The sequence below is a fragment of the Salvelinus namaycush genome, chromosome 6 (genome assembly GCF_016432855.1).
Source record: "Salvelinus namaycush isolate Seneca chromosome 6, SaNama_1.0, whole genome shotgun sequence".
In the NCBI taxonomy this organism is placed as follows: domain Eukaryota; kingdom Metazoa; phylum Chordata; class Actinopteri; order Salmoniformes; family Salmonidae; genus Salvelinus; species Salvelinus namaycush.
The window spans coordinates 563,701-579,357 of record NC_052312.1 but is presented as its reverse complement, the minus strand read 5'-3'; the positions used below and the strand labels follow the sequence as shown (position 1 = coordinate 579,357).

Here is a 15,657-nt window from a genome sequence, read left to right as displayed (position 1 = left end):
TGTCATAACGTTGTCATAACGCTGTCATAACGTTGTCATAACGCTGTCATAATGACGTCATAACGCTGTCATAACGTTGTCATAACGCTGTCATAACGCTGGCATAACGTTGTCATAACGCTGTCATAACGCTGTCATAACGCTGGCATAACGCTGTCATAACGCTGGCATAACGTTGTCATAACGTTGGCATAACGTTGTCATAACGCTGTCATAACGTTGTCATAACGCTGTCATAACGTTGTCATAACACTGGCATAACGTTGTCATAACGCTGGCATAACGTTGTCATAACGATGCCATAACGCTGTCATAACGCTGTCATAACGCTGTCATAACGTTGTCATAACGCTGTCATAACGTTGTCATAACACTGGCATAACGTTGTCATAACACTGGCATAACATTGTCATAACGATGCCACAACGCTGTCATAACGCTGTCATAACGATGTCATAACGCTGTCATAACGCTGTCATAACGCTGTCATAACGCTGGCATAACGCTGTCATAACGCTGTCATAATGACGTCATAACGCTGTCATAACGATGTCATAACAATGTCCATTTCTGGAGCCGTTTAAAACACAACATACACTTCTATACACATTATAAAAATTCCCAAAATTCCATAATTCCATAATTCCAAGTCCATTCTTGAATTCCCAGAATCAGCCAGCCATCCAGAGGGTGAAGGGGATGAGGAGGGTGGGCAAGGCGGTGTAGGAGGACATTCCCAGATAGACGACAGACAGAATTCCCAGGAACGCTGTCAGCGGAACACTCCTGTGATCCCGGATGACAGATTTCAGCCAATCACAGAACTAAAACAAAAAAAAAGAGGCAAGATGAGGACTTTAGTTCATGATTTATAATTAAGCAATAAAGCCAAAGGGGGTGTGGTATATGGCCAATATACCACGGCTAAGGGTTGTTCCTATGAACGACGCAACGAGGAGTGCTTGGGTACAGCCCTTTAGCCGTAGTATATTGGCCATATACCACAAAACCCCCTGAGGAGCCGTTTGCTATTATCAACTGCTTACCAATGTAATTAGAGCAGTAAAAATACATGTTTTGTCATACCCGTGGTATACGGTCTGATATACCATGGCTATCAGCCAATCAGCATTCACAGGGCTCGAACCACCCAGTTTAAAATATAATGTTAGAGATGGGAAGATGAGGACTTTAGGACACCTCATGGTTTATATTATAGTGATAGAGAGATGAGGACACCTCATGGTTTATATTATAGTGATAGAGAGATGAGGACACCTCATGGTTTATATTATAGTGATAGATGAGGACTTTAGGACACCTCATGGTTTTATTATAGTGATATAGAGATGAGGACACCTCATGGTTTATATTATAGTGATAGATGAGGACTTTAGGACACCTCATGGTGTATATTATAGTGATATAGATATGAGGACACCTCGTGTTGTATATTATAGTGATAGAGAGATGAGGACACCTCATGGTTTATATTATAGTGATAGAGAGATGAGGACACCTCATGGTGTATATTATAGTGATAGAGAGATGAGGACACCTCATGGTGTATATTATAGTGATATAGAGATGAGGACACCTCGTGGTGTATATTATAGTGATAGAGAGATGAGGACACCTCATGGTTTATATTATAGTGATAGAGAGATGAGGACACCTCGTGGTTTATATTATAGTGATAGAGAGATGAGGACACCTCATGGTTTATATTATAGTGATAGAGAGATGAGGACACCTCATGGTTTATATTATAGCGATAGAGAGATGAGGACACCTCATGGTGTATATTATAGTGATAGAGAGATGAGGACACCTCATGGTTTATATTATAGTGATAGAGAGATGAGGACACCTCATGGTTTATATTATAGTGACAGAGAGATGAGGACACCTCATGGTTTATATTATAGTGATAGAGAGATGAGGACACCTCATGGTTTATATTATAGTGATAGAGAGATGAGGACACCTCATGGTTTATATTATAGTGACAGAGAGATGAGGACACCTCATGGTTTATATTATAGTGATAGAGAGATGAGGACACCTCATGGTTTATATTATAGTGATAGAGAGATGAGGACACCTCATGGTTTATATTATAGTGATAGATGAGGACTTTAGTACACCTCACGGTTTATACTATAGTGATAGAGAGAGGAACATTTAGAGGGCGTGTGTTTGGGAGCAGGGCTTGAACCATTTACAGGATACAATTTACACTACCTCCTGTGCCATAAAGCTGCAGACCCCTAGGTAGAACACGGTGGCCGGCCGGCTGACAGGGAGGAGAACATCATCAGTGTTAAACATTGTGTCCCGTAGTAGACTAGGGCTCCCGAGTGGCGCAACGGTCTAAGGCACTGACTCTCAGTGGTAGAGGCATCACTACAGTCCGTGGTTCAATTCCATGCTGTATCAAAACCGTCCGTGATTGGGAGTCCCATAAGGCGGCTCACAATTGGCGTCGTTCAGGTTTGGCCGGGGTTAGGCTGTCATTGTAAATAAGAATTTGTTCTTAACTTGTTCAATTAAATAAAAAATTAAGACTCTCTTTGTACATTGGGTCACTATCAGTTAAAGTACAGTTTGATTTGAGTCTTGGTCCTTTGGCAAGATATAACATCACTTTAGGACAAAAACACATTTCTGTGGTTTTGAGAACATCTACAAGTATGTCTTCGTCTCTCACTGGTTGTGAAGTAATTAATTGCTACAATATGTTATTCTGTCTCTGCTTCTGCTCTGCGGTAGCTGCTCTGTATAAGTTACACTCAAATATTTGATGTCTAAAGTCAGTTTCCATCCATTTCAAACTATTTGAGGTCCATTTGGGGGCCGATCATGGTTAGTCTACGAAGGTGGAGAAAAGCTTAGCTTCCTCCCGGGCCCACGCTGCTGCCAGGCCTCAACTCTGAAATCACCTCCAGAAAATACTGCCGTGATTTGGTGTGTTGAAACCGATTCAATGGGTCCGTTGTTCTCTCTCTCTCTCTCTCATTTTGTTGAGAAACTACCAACGAGACAGATTTTCCACTAACATTAAGCCGGTGAAGTCCCACAGGGCACACACGGGTTAAAATCAACGTTGTTTCAACGTTGAACCAATGTGGAATAGACGTTGAATTCTGAACAGTGTTGGTTAAACATCTTCAACTCCTTTCTGTGCCTTCTATTAAATGTTGTTCTACATTTGTATCCTAGTTTATTTACTTATTATTACTCTTGTATTCACTTGTTGTTGTTGTTGTTGTTGTCGAGTAAGCTTTTCATTGCACTGTGTACATCATGTGTATATGAGGAATAAACCAAAGTGAATGTTGGCCCCAGATCTGGTTGTTGTCTTGCCAGTACCATTGCTCCATTGAATAGGCCCTGGTCTAAAGCAGTTCATCACAGAGTGTAGTTTGGGATCTGTGGTAAGGTTAGTTTGAGGTTTAATATTCAGCTCTTCTCACTTCAATAATGATTTGAGCTACATTTCACCTTGATTTAAGTAGGCAAGTCAGTTCGAGAACCAACTCTTATTTACGACGACAGCCTACCGCAGCCAAACCCAGACGACGCTGGTCCAATTATGCACCGCCCTACGGGCCAATCACAGCCAGATGTGACACAGCCTGGATTTGAACTAGGTAGTGCAGGGACACCTCTTACACCGAGATGCAGTGTCTTAGACCACTGCGCCACTCGGGAGGTCTACATTCCTCGGGTAAGGCTCTTTATGACGGAAAAACACTTATATAACATTGCAGATATCTTATTTCTTCCGATTCCAACCTGAGTCTCATAATCACATGGCAACATGTAGGCAACGTTTTATCTCCATCTCTTCATTCAAAGACTCAATCATGGATAGTTTTATCTCCATCTCTTCATTCAAAGACTCAATCATGGATAGTTTTATCTCCATCTCTTCATTCAAAGACTCAATCATGGACACTCTTACTGACAGTTGTGGCTGTGCCCAATAATGTTTGTACCATGTTTTGCTGCTTCCATGTTGTGTTGCTACCATGATGTGATTTCATGTGTTGCTGCCATGCTATGTTGTTGTCTTAGGTCTCTCTTTATGTTGTGTTGTCTCTCTTGTCGTGATGTGTGTTTTAAATTATTATCTATTTTTTTTATCCCAGCCCCCGTCCCCGCAGGAGGCCTTTTGGTAGGCCGTCATTGACAATAAGAAGATGTTCTTAACTGACTTGCCAAGTTAAATAAAGGTTAAATAAAATAATACAATAAAAAAAACGATGTAGGCAGCTTGGTCCACCACCAATGCAACTATTTAGGGACTGTCAACAAAGTGCATGATCACAATATTCATATTTAAATAGCTCTCCAACCATGTGACTTAGAAACCGCATTTCAGCTGTCCATTATTCCTTACATAGAAAGGCATGTTGCACACCTTTGGTTAACTTATAAAAATTATGATTTTTTTTATAAATAAATATATACAGTACCAGTCAAAAGTTTGGATACAGCTACTCATTCAAGGGTTTTTCTTTATTTTTTACTATTTTCTACATTGTAGAATAATAGTTAAGACATGAAAACTATGAAATAACACATATGGATTCATGTAGTAACCAAAAAAGTGTTAAACAAATCAAAATATATTTTATATTTGAGATTCTTCAAAGTAGCCACCCTTTTTCCTTGATGACAGCTTTACACATTCTTGGATTCTCTTGCCTTATGGTCTCAGTCTTTCACGCGCCTTTTTGCAAACCTCAGGCATGCTGTCATGTGCCTTTTTCTCAGGAGTGGCTTCCGTCTGGCCACTCTTCCATAAAGCCCAGATTGGTGAAGCGCAGTAGAGACTTCTGTCCTTCTGGCAGGTTCTCCCATCTCAGATAAGGAACTCTGTAGTTCTGTCAGAGTGATCATTGGGTTCTTGGTCACCTCCCTGACCAAGATCCTTCTTGTCCGGTTTCTCAGTTTGGTCGATGACCAGCTCTAGGCAGAGTCTGGGTAGTTCCATATTTTTTCAGTTTCCCAATGATGGAGAACACTGTGCTCTTGGAAACTTTCAACACTGTAGAAATTGTTTTATACCCTTCCCCAGATATATACCTCATCACAACTATATCTCAGAGCTCTATAGACAATTCCTTGGACTTCATGGTATAGTTTCTGCCCTGACATGCACTGTCAACAGTGGGACCTTATATAGACTGGTGTATTTATTTTAAAATCATGTCCAAACAATTGAATTGGCCGCAGGTGGAGTGTCATAGCGAAAGGGTGTGAATACTTGTGTAAATGAGATATTTCTCTATTTCATTTTCAATAAATTTGCAAAACAAGTTTTCACTTTGTCATTATGGGGTATTGTGTGTAGATATGTGAATTTTATTTTAATCCATGTGTAATTCAGGCTGTAAGAACAAAATGTGGAATAAGTCAAGGGGATGAAAACTTTCTGAAGGCGTTGTAAGTGTAAAACGTTCTGTGTTTTTGCGTGAAGTTAAGGCTTCTGTCTATAATAGTCCCCAAGTAATTGAAACTGCTGAACCTCTCTACCTGTTTTCAATTGAGGGTCCGCTGAGGTAACTCATGAGTACACTCGCAATGGCTGCCTGGTATTGCGAAGCAATCATTTCCATGGTATTTTGTAATGTTCTATCAACTGATGCTAGATTGCCATGGTAATGTAGAATGTTAATTCAAATGATGCGGCTCATGCAATATAGTGTATTTTTTTTGTAATGTCAGTTGGGTTGACTCAACAAATCACAGCACAGATTGAAGGGTACACTTCCTGCTTTTATGTTATGGCAGGGGTACACTCAAAATGGCTGCCAATCCACTCATTATGCCATCATTGACTTGAATAGAGAGTCCCTTTCTATTCATTCTATTTCTATGGTCCCTACACTGTGAACAATACAAAAGTTGGTTTCAAGTGCCTAGGTCATGTGATCAAGGAGCTATTGAATTGTAAGTTATTTGTAATAAATATCTTTTTAAAACATGTTGAAATAATTTAATGAGAAAACCAAAGGGTGTGCAGCATGCCTCTCTGTGAAAGGAATAATAGACAGCGGAAATTAGATTTGAATATTGTGATCATGCACTTTGTTGACTGTCCCAGGCTGTCTACACAGTTGCCATGTAATTATGTGCACATTGTTTTCCTTCATAAAGAACCTGAGGTAGCTATTGTTTGATAGCTATCTCAAATCATTTGACAGGGGCTCCCAAGTGGCGCAGAGGTATAAGGCACTGCTAGAAGACGTCACTAAAAAACCCTGGTTCAATTCCAGACTGTATCACAACCACCCGTGATTGGGAGTCCCATAGGGCGGCGCACAATTGGCCCAGCATTGTGTAGGCCGTCATTGTATATTACAATTTGACCTTAACTGACTTGCCTAGTTAAAAATATATATATTGAAGTTCAAATATCAAACCAATTTCACCAAGGTCCATACCTCAATTCACTCTTATAGTAGAGCCAATGGAACAGAGCGCGCTAATGGGTTCTCTAGAACAGAGCGCGCTAACGGGTTCTCTAGAACAGAGCGCGCTAACGGGTTCTCTAGAACAGAACGCGCTAACGGGTTCTCTAGAACAGAGCGCGCTAACGGGTTCTCTAGAACAGAGCGCGCTAACGGGTTCTCTAGAACAGAGCGCGCTAACGGGTTCCTCTAGAACAGAGCGCGCTAACGGGTTCTCTAGAACAGAGCGCGCTAACGGGTTCCTCTAGAACAGAGCGCGCTAACGGGTTCTCTAGAACAGAACGCGCTAACGGGTTCTCTAGAACAGAGCGCGCTAACGGGTTCTCTAGAACAGAGCGCGCTAACGGGTTCTCTAGAACAGAGCGCGCTAACGGGTTCCTCTAGAACAGAGCGCACTAACGGGTTCTCTAGAACAGAGCGCGCTAACGGGTTCCTCTAGAACAGAGCGCGCTAACGGGTTCTCTAGAACAGAGCGCGCTAATGGGTTCCTCTAGAACAGAGCGCGCTAACGGGTTCTCTAGAACAGAGCGCGCTAACGGGTTCTCTAGAACAGAGCGCGCTAACGGGTTCCTCTAGAACAGAGCGCGCTAACGGGTTCTCTAGAACAGAGCGCGCTAACGGGTTCTCTAGAACAGAGCGCGCTAACGGGTTCTCTAGAACAGAGCGCGCTAACGGGTTCTCTAGAACAGAGCGCGCTAACGGGTTCTCTAGAACAGAGCGCGCTAACGGGTTCTCTAGAACAGAGCGCGCTAACGGGTTCCTCTAGAACAGAGCGCGCTAACGGGTTCTCTAGAACAGAGCGCGCTAACGGGTTCCTCTAGAACAGAGCGCGCTAACGGGTTCTCTAGAACAGAGCGCGCTAACGGGTTCTCTAGAACAGAGCGCGCTAACGGGTTCCTCTAGAACAGAACGCGCTAACGGGTTCTCTAGAACAGAGCGCGCTGACGGGTTCTCTAGAACAGAGCATGCTAACGGGTTCTCTAGAACAGAGCGTGCTAACGGGTTCTCTAGAACAGAGCGCGCTAACGGGTTCCTCTAGAACAGAGCGCGCTAACGGGTTCTCTAGAACAGAGCGCGCTAACGGGTTCCTCTAGAACAGAGCGCGCTGACGGGTTCTCTAGAACAGAGCGCGCTGACGGGTTCTCTAGAACAGAACGCTCTAACGGGTTCCTCTAGAACAGAGCGCTCTAACGGGTTCCTCTAGAACAGAGCGTGCTAATGATCCTCTAGAACGGAGCGTGCTAATGGGTTCCTCTAGAACAGAGCATGCTAACGGGTTCTCTAGAACAGAGCGCGCTAATGGGTTCCTCTAGAACAGAGCGTGCTAACGGGTTCTCTAGAACAGAAAGCGCTGAGAAATGAGAGCTCTTTTCAAAACGACTTCTTCCTGCCTGGTGTTCCATGAACAACTGTTAAAAGCAACAGACAGGCTCATTTAAAATAAACTCAGGCTCTCACCAGACCTGCAGACTCCGAAGCCTTGTCAGCCTATCAACTCAAAGTAGTGCAAATTGCCTATTTTAAAACGTGTGATGATACATTGTCTTTCCATAGTTCTCTCAGCCTGGTCCTAATTTACATGTCAGTCTTTTTTGGGGGCAAGGGGGAGTTTGATCCCGTTTTGCAGCCCAGCTTACATGGCCAAATCATTGTCTGTGTGACAAACGGCACCCTAAACACCATGGGGCCCTACTTTAGACCAGAGCAGGGCTCTACTTTAGACCAGAGCAGGGCCCTACATTAGACCAGAGTAGGGCTCTACATTAGAAAAAAAGTTGCAATCTTGAAGCTAAAGTGGTTATTTGGCTGTCTCCATAGGATAACCCTTTGAATAACCCCTTTTGGTTCTAGGTAGAACCTTTCGAGGTTCCACGTAGAACCCTTTCCGAAGAGGTTTCTACAAAAGGGTTATATCTGGAGCCAAAAAGGGTGCTGCTATGGGGACAGCCGAAGAACCCTTTTGGAACCCTTTTTTCCAAAGAGTTTAGTTAATAGGGTGCCATCTGGGACGGACCATTGTCTGCTCTACAAACCTATTGGTCCATATTGACGCGCATCATTTAGCATTGCTCACTGAGTAAAATAGGCTAATGACCACTTTTAACCTATTTGGCTTGAGATTAATCAAATTCTAAGTAAACAACCTTTTTTTTTTATATCAAGGCAGATAGGCCTATCACCTAAACCAGCAATTACTAGTTCACAGCATTCAATTAATCTATTAATTCATATTTTAATATTTTAATTCTGCTAGTTACAGAGTCCTGCAGCGTCGCTCTGTGAAAACAACTCACCAGCGAGCAACAGTACCAATCGCGTACACAGGACGCACACCAAATGGATGATCAACACTTTAGGGATCTTTTAAATGTCCCAATGGACACACACTGGTTTCAATTATGTTACGTTGAACCGACGTAGAATAGAAGTTGAATTGATGTCTGTGACCAGCACGGTTGGCCTATTTAGGAAAACTCCGTTATCATTTTCCAGCTAGTTTAACATTGGAATATATAGCTTTCAGACGGATAGCCTCTTCAATATGTCCGTGCGTAAAAAAGAAGAAATAGCCTAGTCTAGGCCAATATCAACATGTTACCTTGTCAGTCTGAATGCTGATTGCAATGCCATACCGGCAATAAGTAACGAAATGTTCACAGTTATTCCAAAGCAAGCTGTACGGTATCTTCCCAACCAGTTTCTCCGCTCTACTCGCGATCTCTTCGCCATCAAACGGTCGTTTCTGCACGGTAGTGTCCATAGCGTTCAGTAGAATTGGTGCTCCATACGCAAAGTCCTCAACAGTATCCACCCGGATGCTGGCGCTCTTGGATAGAACTCCGAGAACTAAGCGTTTGTTTGTTACCATCACCTGGATGGAACGCTTGTCCGTTGTAAAGAGTGGCAAGATATCCGGAATCAGATGCGCCACCCGGTTGCCTCCTAAATAGATGCCGAAATGAGTGAATAAAGTCCGGGGCACTTCTAGCAAGTCTCCCCGTTGGTATATGGAGTCTGGGAGTGCGGCGCCGGCGGAGGTATCCGGGACTCCCTCTCTCCCCCCCTCTTTCTCGCAGTGATGTGTAAATCTCTTCTTCTCCCTCGCTCTGTCTGTGTCTGAAAACAACAAACTGGGCCTGAAGACATTGAGGTGAGTGAGGAAGAACACTTTTTCCAGGAGTAATGTGAGCGAATTCAACATGTTTTATTGGAGGAGATTCCTTGTCCTTGTTTTTCGGGACGTTCTCCTCCTCGCCTCACGCTCCTCTATCATCTTCAGGTCGCGGTCAGTTTCATCGAGGGGCCCTCGGTGACGTCGTGAGGGATCCGAGGAACCGATTGGCTGCTGTTTGAGAGCAGATGAGTCACGTAGTAGGTGTTCTGAGTGACACTTGTAGTGCTAAAGTCTTGTTGACTTCTTACAGATGTTCTCGGGATACATACAGGCAGTGGACATGCAGATCACAATTAGTTACAGTTAGCATAGCACAATGTATTCTGCAATTAGTTACAGTTAGCATAGCACAACATATTCTGCCATTAGTTACAGTTGGCATACCACAAGATATTCTGCCATTAGTTACAGTTGGCATACCACAAGATATTCTGCCATTTTGCTGCGTTGTGTCTGTGGCAAATAGCCTAATAGGTCCATTGCATCATGTGTGTTTACACTGGGGAAAAACTAGTTTCAACATTGTTTCCACATCATTTCAATCCACCCCCCCCCAAAAAAATACATGTGATTATGTTGAATCAACCAACTTTTAACAAAAATTCAATGACGTGAATTTTGTTGTTGATTTCACATTGAATTGTTGGTTGAAAACTAAACCAAATGTAAATCAAAACTACACGTTGAACTGATGTCTGTGCCCATTGGGTAATGTATTGCCTTTTACAAGGTTATAATGTTGACACAGTCATAGTACAGTTATAGCACAATGTGTGCTGAATGGTGCCTGAGAATCAAATCAAATGTATTTGTCACATGCTTCATAAACAACAGGTGGAGACTAACAGTGAAATGCTTACTTACAGGACCTTCCCAACAATACAGAAAGAAAGAAAATAGAGAAATAATAGATAAATACACAATGAGTAACGATAACTTGGCTGTATACACGGGGTACCAGTACCGAGTCCATGTGCAGGGGTACGAGGTAGTTGAGGTAGATACCGTATGCACATACAGGTAGGGGTAAAGTGACTAGGCAACAGGATAGATAATGAACAGTAACAGCAGGGTAAAGAGTTAGTGGAGAAAGGGTCAATGCAGATGGTTAACCAATAGCTACCCAGACTATCTAACTAACTATTTATCAGTCATATGGCTTGGGGGTAGAAGCTGTTCAGGGTCCTGTTGGTGCATTGGTACCGCTTGCCGTTCGGTAGCAGAGAGAACAGTCTATAACTTGGGTGACTGGAGTCTTTGACAATTTTTAGGGCCTTCCTCTGACACCGCCTGGATGTCAGGAAGCTTGGTCCCAGGGATGTACTGGGCCGTACACACTACCCTATGTAGCCCCTTGCGGTTGGATGCCAAGCTGTGATGCAGCCGGTCAAGATGCTCTCGATGGTGCAGCTGTAGAACTCTTTGAGGACCTGAGGGCCCATGCCAAATCTTTTCAGCCTCCTGATGGGGAAGAAGGTGTTGTCGTACCCTCTTCATGACTATGTTGGTGTGTGTGAACCATGATAATTCCTTACTGATGTGCACACCGAGGAACTTGAAGCTCTCGACCCACTCCACTACAGCCCGTCGATATGGGTGTGGCGTGCTCAACCTTCCGTTTCCTGTTGTCAACGATCAGTTCCTTTGTCTTGTTGACATTGAGGGAGAGGTTGTTGTCCTGGCACCACACTGCCAGGTCTCTGACCTCCTTCCTGTAGGCTGTCTTATCGTCGTCGGTGATCAGGCCAACCACCGTTGTGTTGTCAGCAAACTTGATGATGGTGTTGGAGTCGTCCCTGGCCGTGCAGTCATCAGTGAACAGGCAGTACAGGAGGGGACTGAGCACGCACCCCTGAGGGGCCCCGTGTTGAGGATCAGCATGGCAGATATGTTGTTACCTACCCTTACCACCTGGGGGCGACCCATCAGGAAGTCCAGGATCCAGATTGCCGGTGACTGATAAGGTAAACCCCTCCATGTTATCTAATAAATCCCAGAACATAGTCCAATCTGTGCATGCGAAACAGTCCTGTAAGCTTAGCATCCACTTCCGTATTGAACGCGTCACTGGTACTTCCTGTTTGAGTTTTTTTGCTTGTAAACGGAAATCAGGAAGGTAGTTATGGTCAGATTTGCCAAGTGAAGGGTGAGGGAGAGCTTTGTATGTGTCTCTGTGTGTGGAGTAAAGGTGATTTAGGTCCTCCAGCTGCACAAGAGACATGCTGGTAGAAATGAGGTACGACGGATTTAAGTTTCCTTGCATTAAAACCACCAGCAACTATGAGCGCCACCTCGATGTGCATTTTCTTGTTTGCTTATGGCCCTATATAGCTTGTTGAGTGCTGTCTTAGTGTTAAAGAGACACACACATCTCCCACTTAACCCCGAGCTGCCGTTCGGTCTTGACGATGCATAGATCTATGTTATCCATGTCGTTGTTCAGCCATGACATAAGACATTACAGTTCTTCAGGTCCTGTTGATATCTTACACATGTTCTATAATTCTGTCCTGCAGAGTTCTGTTCTTTGGTCTGATGTGTTCTATAATTCTGTCCTGCAGAGTTCTGTTCTGTGGTCTGATGTGTTCTATAATTCTGTCCTGCAGAGTTCTGTTCTGTGGTCTGATGTGTTCTATAATTCTGTCCCAGAGTTCTGTTCTGTGGTCTGATGTGTTCTATAATTCTGTCCCAGAGTTCTGTTCTGTGGTCTGATGTGTTCTATAATTCTGTCCTGCAGAGTTCTGTTCTTTGGTCTGATGTTCTATAATTCTGTCCCAGAGTTCTGTTCTTTGGTCTGATGTGTTCTATAATTCTGTCCTGCAGACTTCTCTTCTTTGGTCTGATGTTCTATAATTCTGTCCCAGAGTTCTGTTCTTTGGTCTGATGTGTTCTATAATTCTGTCCTGCAGAGTTCTGTTCTTTGGTCTGATGTGTTCTATAATTCTGTCCTGCAGAGTTCTCTTCTTTGGTCTGATGTTCTATAATTCTGTCCCAGAGTTCTGTTCTTTGGTCTGATATGTTCTATAATTCTGTCCTGCAGAGTTCTGTTCTTTGGTCTGATGTGTTCTATAATTCTGTCCTGCAGAGTTCTCTTCTTTGGTCTGATGTTCTATAATTCTGTCCTGCAGAGTTCTGTTCTTTGGTCTGATATGTTCTATAATTCTGTCCTGCAGAGTTCTGTTCTTTGGTCTGATGTGTTCTATAATTCTGTCCTGCAGAGTTCTGTTCTTTGGTCTGATGTGTTCTATAATTCTGTCCTGCAGAGTTCTGTTCTTTGGTCTGATGTGTTCTATAATTCTGTCCTGCAGAGTTCTGTTCTTTGGTCTGATATGTTCTATAATTCTGTCCTGTAGAGTTCTGTTCTTTGGTCTGATGTGTTCTATAATTCTGTCCTGCAGAGTTCTGTTCTTTGGTCTGATGTGTTCTATAATTCTGTCCTGCAGAGTTCTGTTCTTTGGTCTGATGTGTTCTATAATTTTGTCCTGCAGAGTTCTGTTCTTTGGTCTGATATGTTCTATAATTCTGTCCCCCAGAGTTCTGTTCTTTGGTCTGATGTGTTCTATAATTCTGTCCTGCAGAGTTCTCTTCTTTGGTCTGATGTTCTATAATTCTGTCCTGCAGAGTTCTGTTCTTTGGTCTGATGTGTTCTATAATTCTGTCCTGCAGAGTTCTCTTCTTTGGTCTGATGTTCTATAATTCTGTCCTGCAGAGTTCTGTTCTTTGGTCTGATATGTTCTATAATTCTGTCCTGCAGAGTTCTCTTCTTTGGTCTGATGTTCTATAATTCTGTCCTGCAGAGTTCTGTTCTGTGGTCTGATGTGTCCTATAATTCTGTCCTGCAGAGTTCTGTTCTGTGGTCTGATGTGTTCTATAATTCTGTCCTGCAGAGTTCTGTTCTGTGGTCTGATGTGTTCTATAATTCTGTCCTGCAGAGTTCTGTTCTGTGGTCTGATGTGTTCTATAATTCTGTCCTGCAGAGTTCTGTTCTGTGGTCTGATGTGTTCTATAATTCTGTCCTGCAGAGTTCTCTTCTTTGGTCTGATGTTCTATAATTCTGTCCTGCAGAGTTCTGTTCTTTGGTCTGATGTGTTCTATAATTCTGTCCTGCAGAGTTCTGTTCTGTGGTCTGATGTGTTCTATAATTCTGTCCTGCAGAGTTTGTTTCCGATTGTACATTCGCCAATAGAATGAAGGGTAGATGCGGTTAATTTCCCTCGCCGGCTCGGTCCCGCCAGGGAGCCTGCTGGTTTGCCTCTCTTTTTCGCCGTCGTCTCTTCCCTCGTTCCAGTCCCAGGGATTTAGGGCCCGGTCTGGAGTGAACAGTACATACACAGCCACAGACTCGTTGAAGTAGACATCTTTATCCAAACCATAAGTTAGTGATCACTGATGTCCAGAAGTTGTTTTTGTTCATCAGAAACTATGAGGGAAACATTATGTATAAAACAAAAGAATTAAGATCAGCGTTAAAACACCACATAAAATAGCAGAATTGGAACCCGTAGGATGGCAGCTATCCTTCTCAGCAGCGCAAGAATGTCATGTATTTGAGCATTCACATCTGTGGTGAGGACGTGTGTGTTTGTGTGTTTGTGTTTGTGTGTGTTTGTGTGTATGTGTGTGTGTGTGTGTGTGTGTGTGTGTGTGTGTGTGTGTGTGTGTGTGTGTGTGTGTGTGTGTGTGTGTGTGTGTGTGTGTGTGTGTGTTTGAGGTGAGTGTAATGTCAGACATGGCTGTGCATAGTCTGAGCTCGTTTTGGCTAAAGAATGGAAAGGGTGTGTGTGTGTGTGTGTGTGTGTGTGTGTGTGTGTGTGTGTGTGTGTGTGTGTGTGTGTGTGTGTGTGTGTGTGTGTGTGTGTGTGTGTGTGTGTGGTTTGGCTAAAGAGCCTGTGGAAAAGAGGAAGCTAAGGCCATATGGCAATCATTAGATCCCTGGAGTACTGGGACAACCAGCCCATTCACACACACTCATACCAGCCCATTCACTCACACTCATACCAGCCCATTCACACACACTCATACCAGCCCATTCACTCACACTCATACCAGCCCATTCACACACACTCATACCAGCCCATTCACACACACTCATACCAGCCCATTCACTCACACTCATACCAGCCCATTCACACACATACCAGCCCATTCACACACATACCAGCCCATTCACACACACTCATACCAGCCCATTCACACACACTCATACCAGCCCATTCACACACACTCATACCAGCCCATTCACACACATACCAGCCCATTCACACACACTCATACCAGCCCATTCACACACACTCATACCAGCCCATTCACACACATACCAGCCCATTCACACACACTCATACCAGCCCATTCACACACACTCATACCAGCCCATTCACACACACTCATACCAGCCCATTCACACACACTCATACCAGCCCATTCACACACACTCATACCAGCCCATTCACTCATACCAGCCCATTCACTCATACCAGCCCATTCACACACACTCATACCAGCCCATTCACACACACTCATACCAGCCCATTCACACACACTCATACCAGCCCATTCACACACACTCATACCAGCCCATTCACACACACTCATACCAGCCCATTCACACACACTCATACCAGCCCATTCACACACATACCAGCCCATTCACACACACTCATACCAGCCCATTCACACACACTCATACCAGCCCATTCACACACATACCAGCCCATTCACACACACTCATACCAGCCCATTCACACACACTCATACCAGCCCATTCACACACACTCATACCAGCCCATTCACACACACTCATACCAGCCCATTCACACACACTCATACCAGCCCATTCACTCATACCAGCCCATTCACTCATACCAGCCCATTCACACACACTCATACCAGCCCATTCACACACACTCATACCAGCCCATTCACACACACTCATACCAGCCCATTCACACACACTCATACCAGCCCATTCACACACACTCATACCAGCCCATTCACACACAC

The 15,657-nt window shown here is 43.8% G+C and overlaps 1 protein-coding gene across 1 annotated transcript; it reads right to left on the bottom strand.

The window, feature by feature from the left end:
* Nucleotides 1-584: 584 nt before the first annotated feature.
* On the bottom strand, nt 585-9,684 carry LOC120049187 (lecithin retinol acyltransferase-like). Its single transcript, XM_038995416.1, has 2 exons — nt 9,082-9,684; nt 585-824 (listed from the first exon to the last, which is right to left on the bottom strand). The coding sequence occupies exons 1-2, from the start codon at nt 9,682-9,684 to the stop codon at nt 672-674; spliced, it is 756 nt and encodes a 251-aa protein (XP_038851344.1). The 3' UTR covers nt 585-671.
* Nucleotides 9,685-15,657: the final 5,973 nt, after the last annotated feature.

Bases quoted from the DNA above. Each gene is read 5' to 3' on its own strand.
- LOC120049187 (XM_038995416.1), bottom strand. From the start codon at position 9,684: ATGTTGAATTCGCTCACATTACTCCTGGAAAAAGTGTTCTTCCTCACT. The intron at 825-9,081 runs GTAACATGTTGA...TTTTTGTTTTAG, and splicing joins TCAGCATTCAGACTGACAAG to TTCTGTGATTGGCTGAAATC.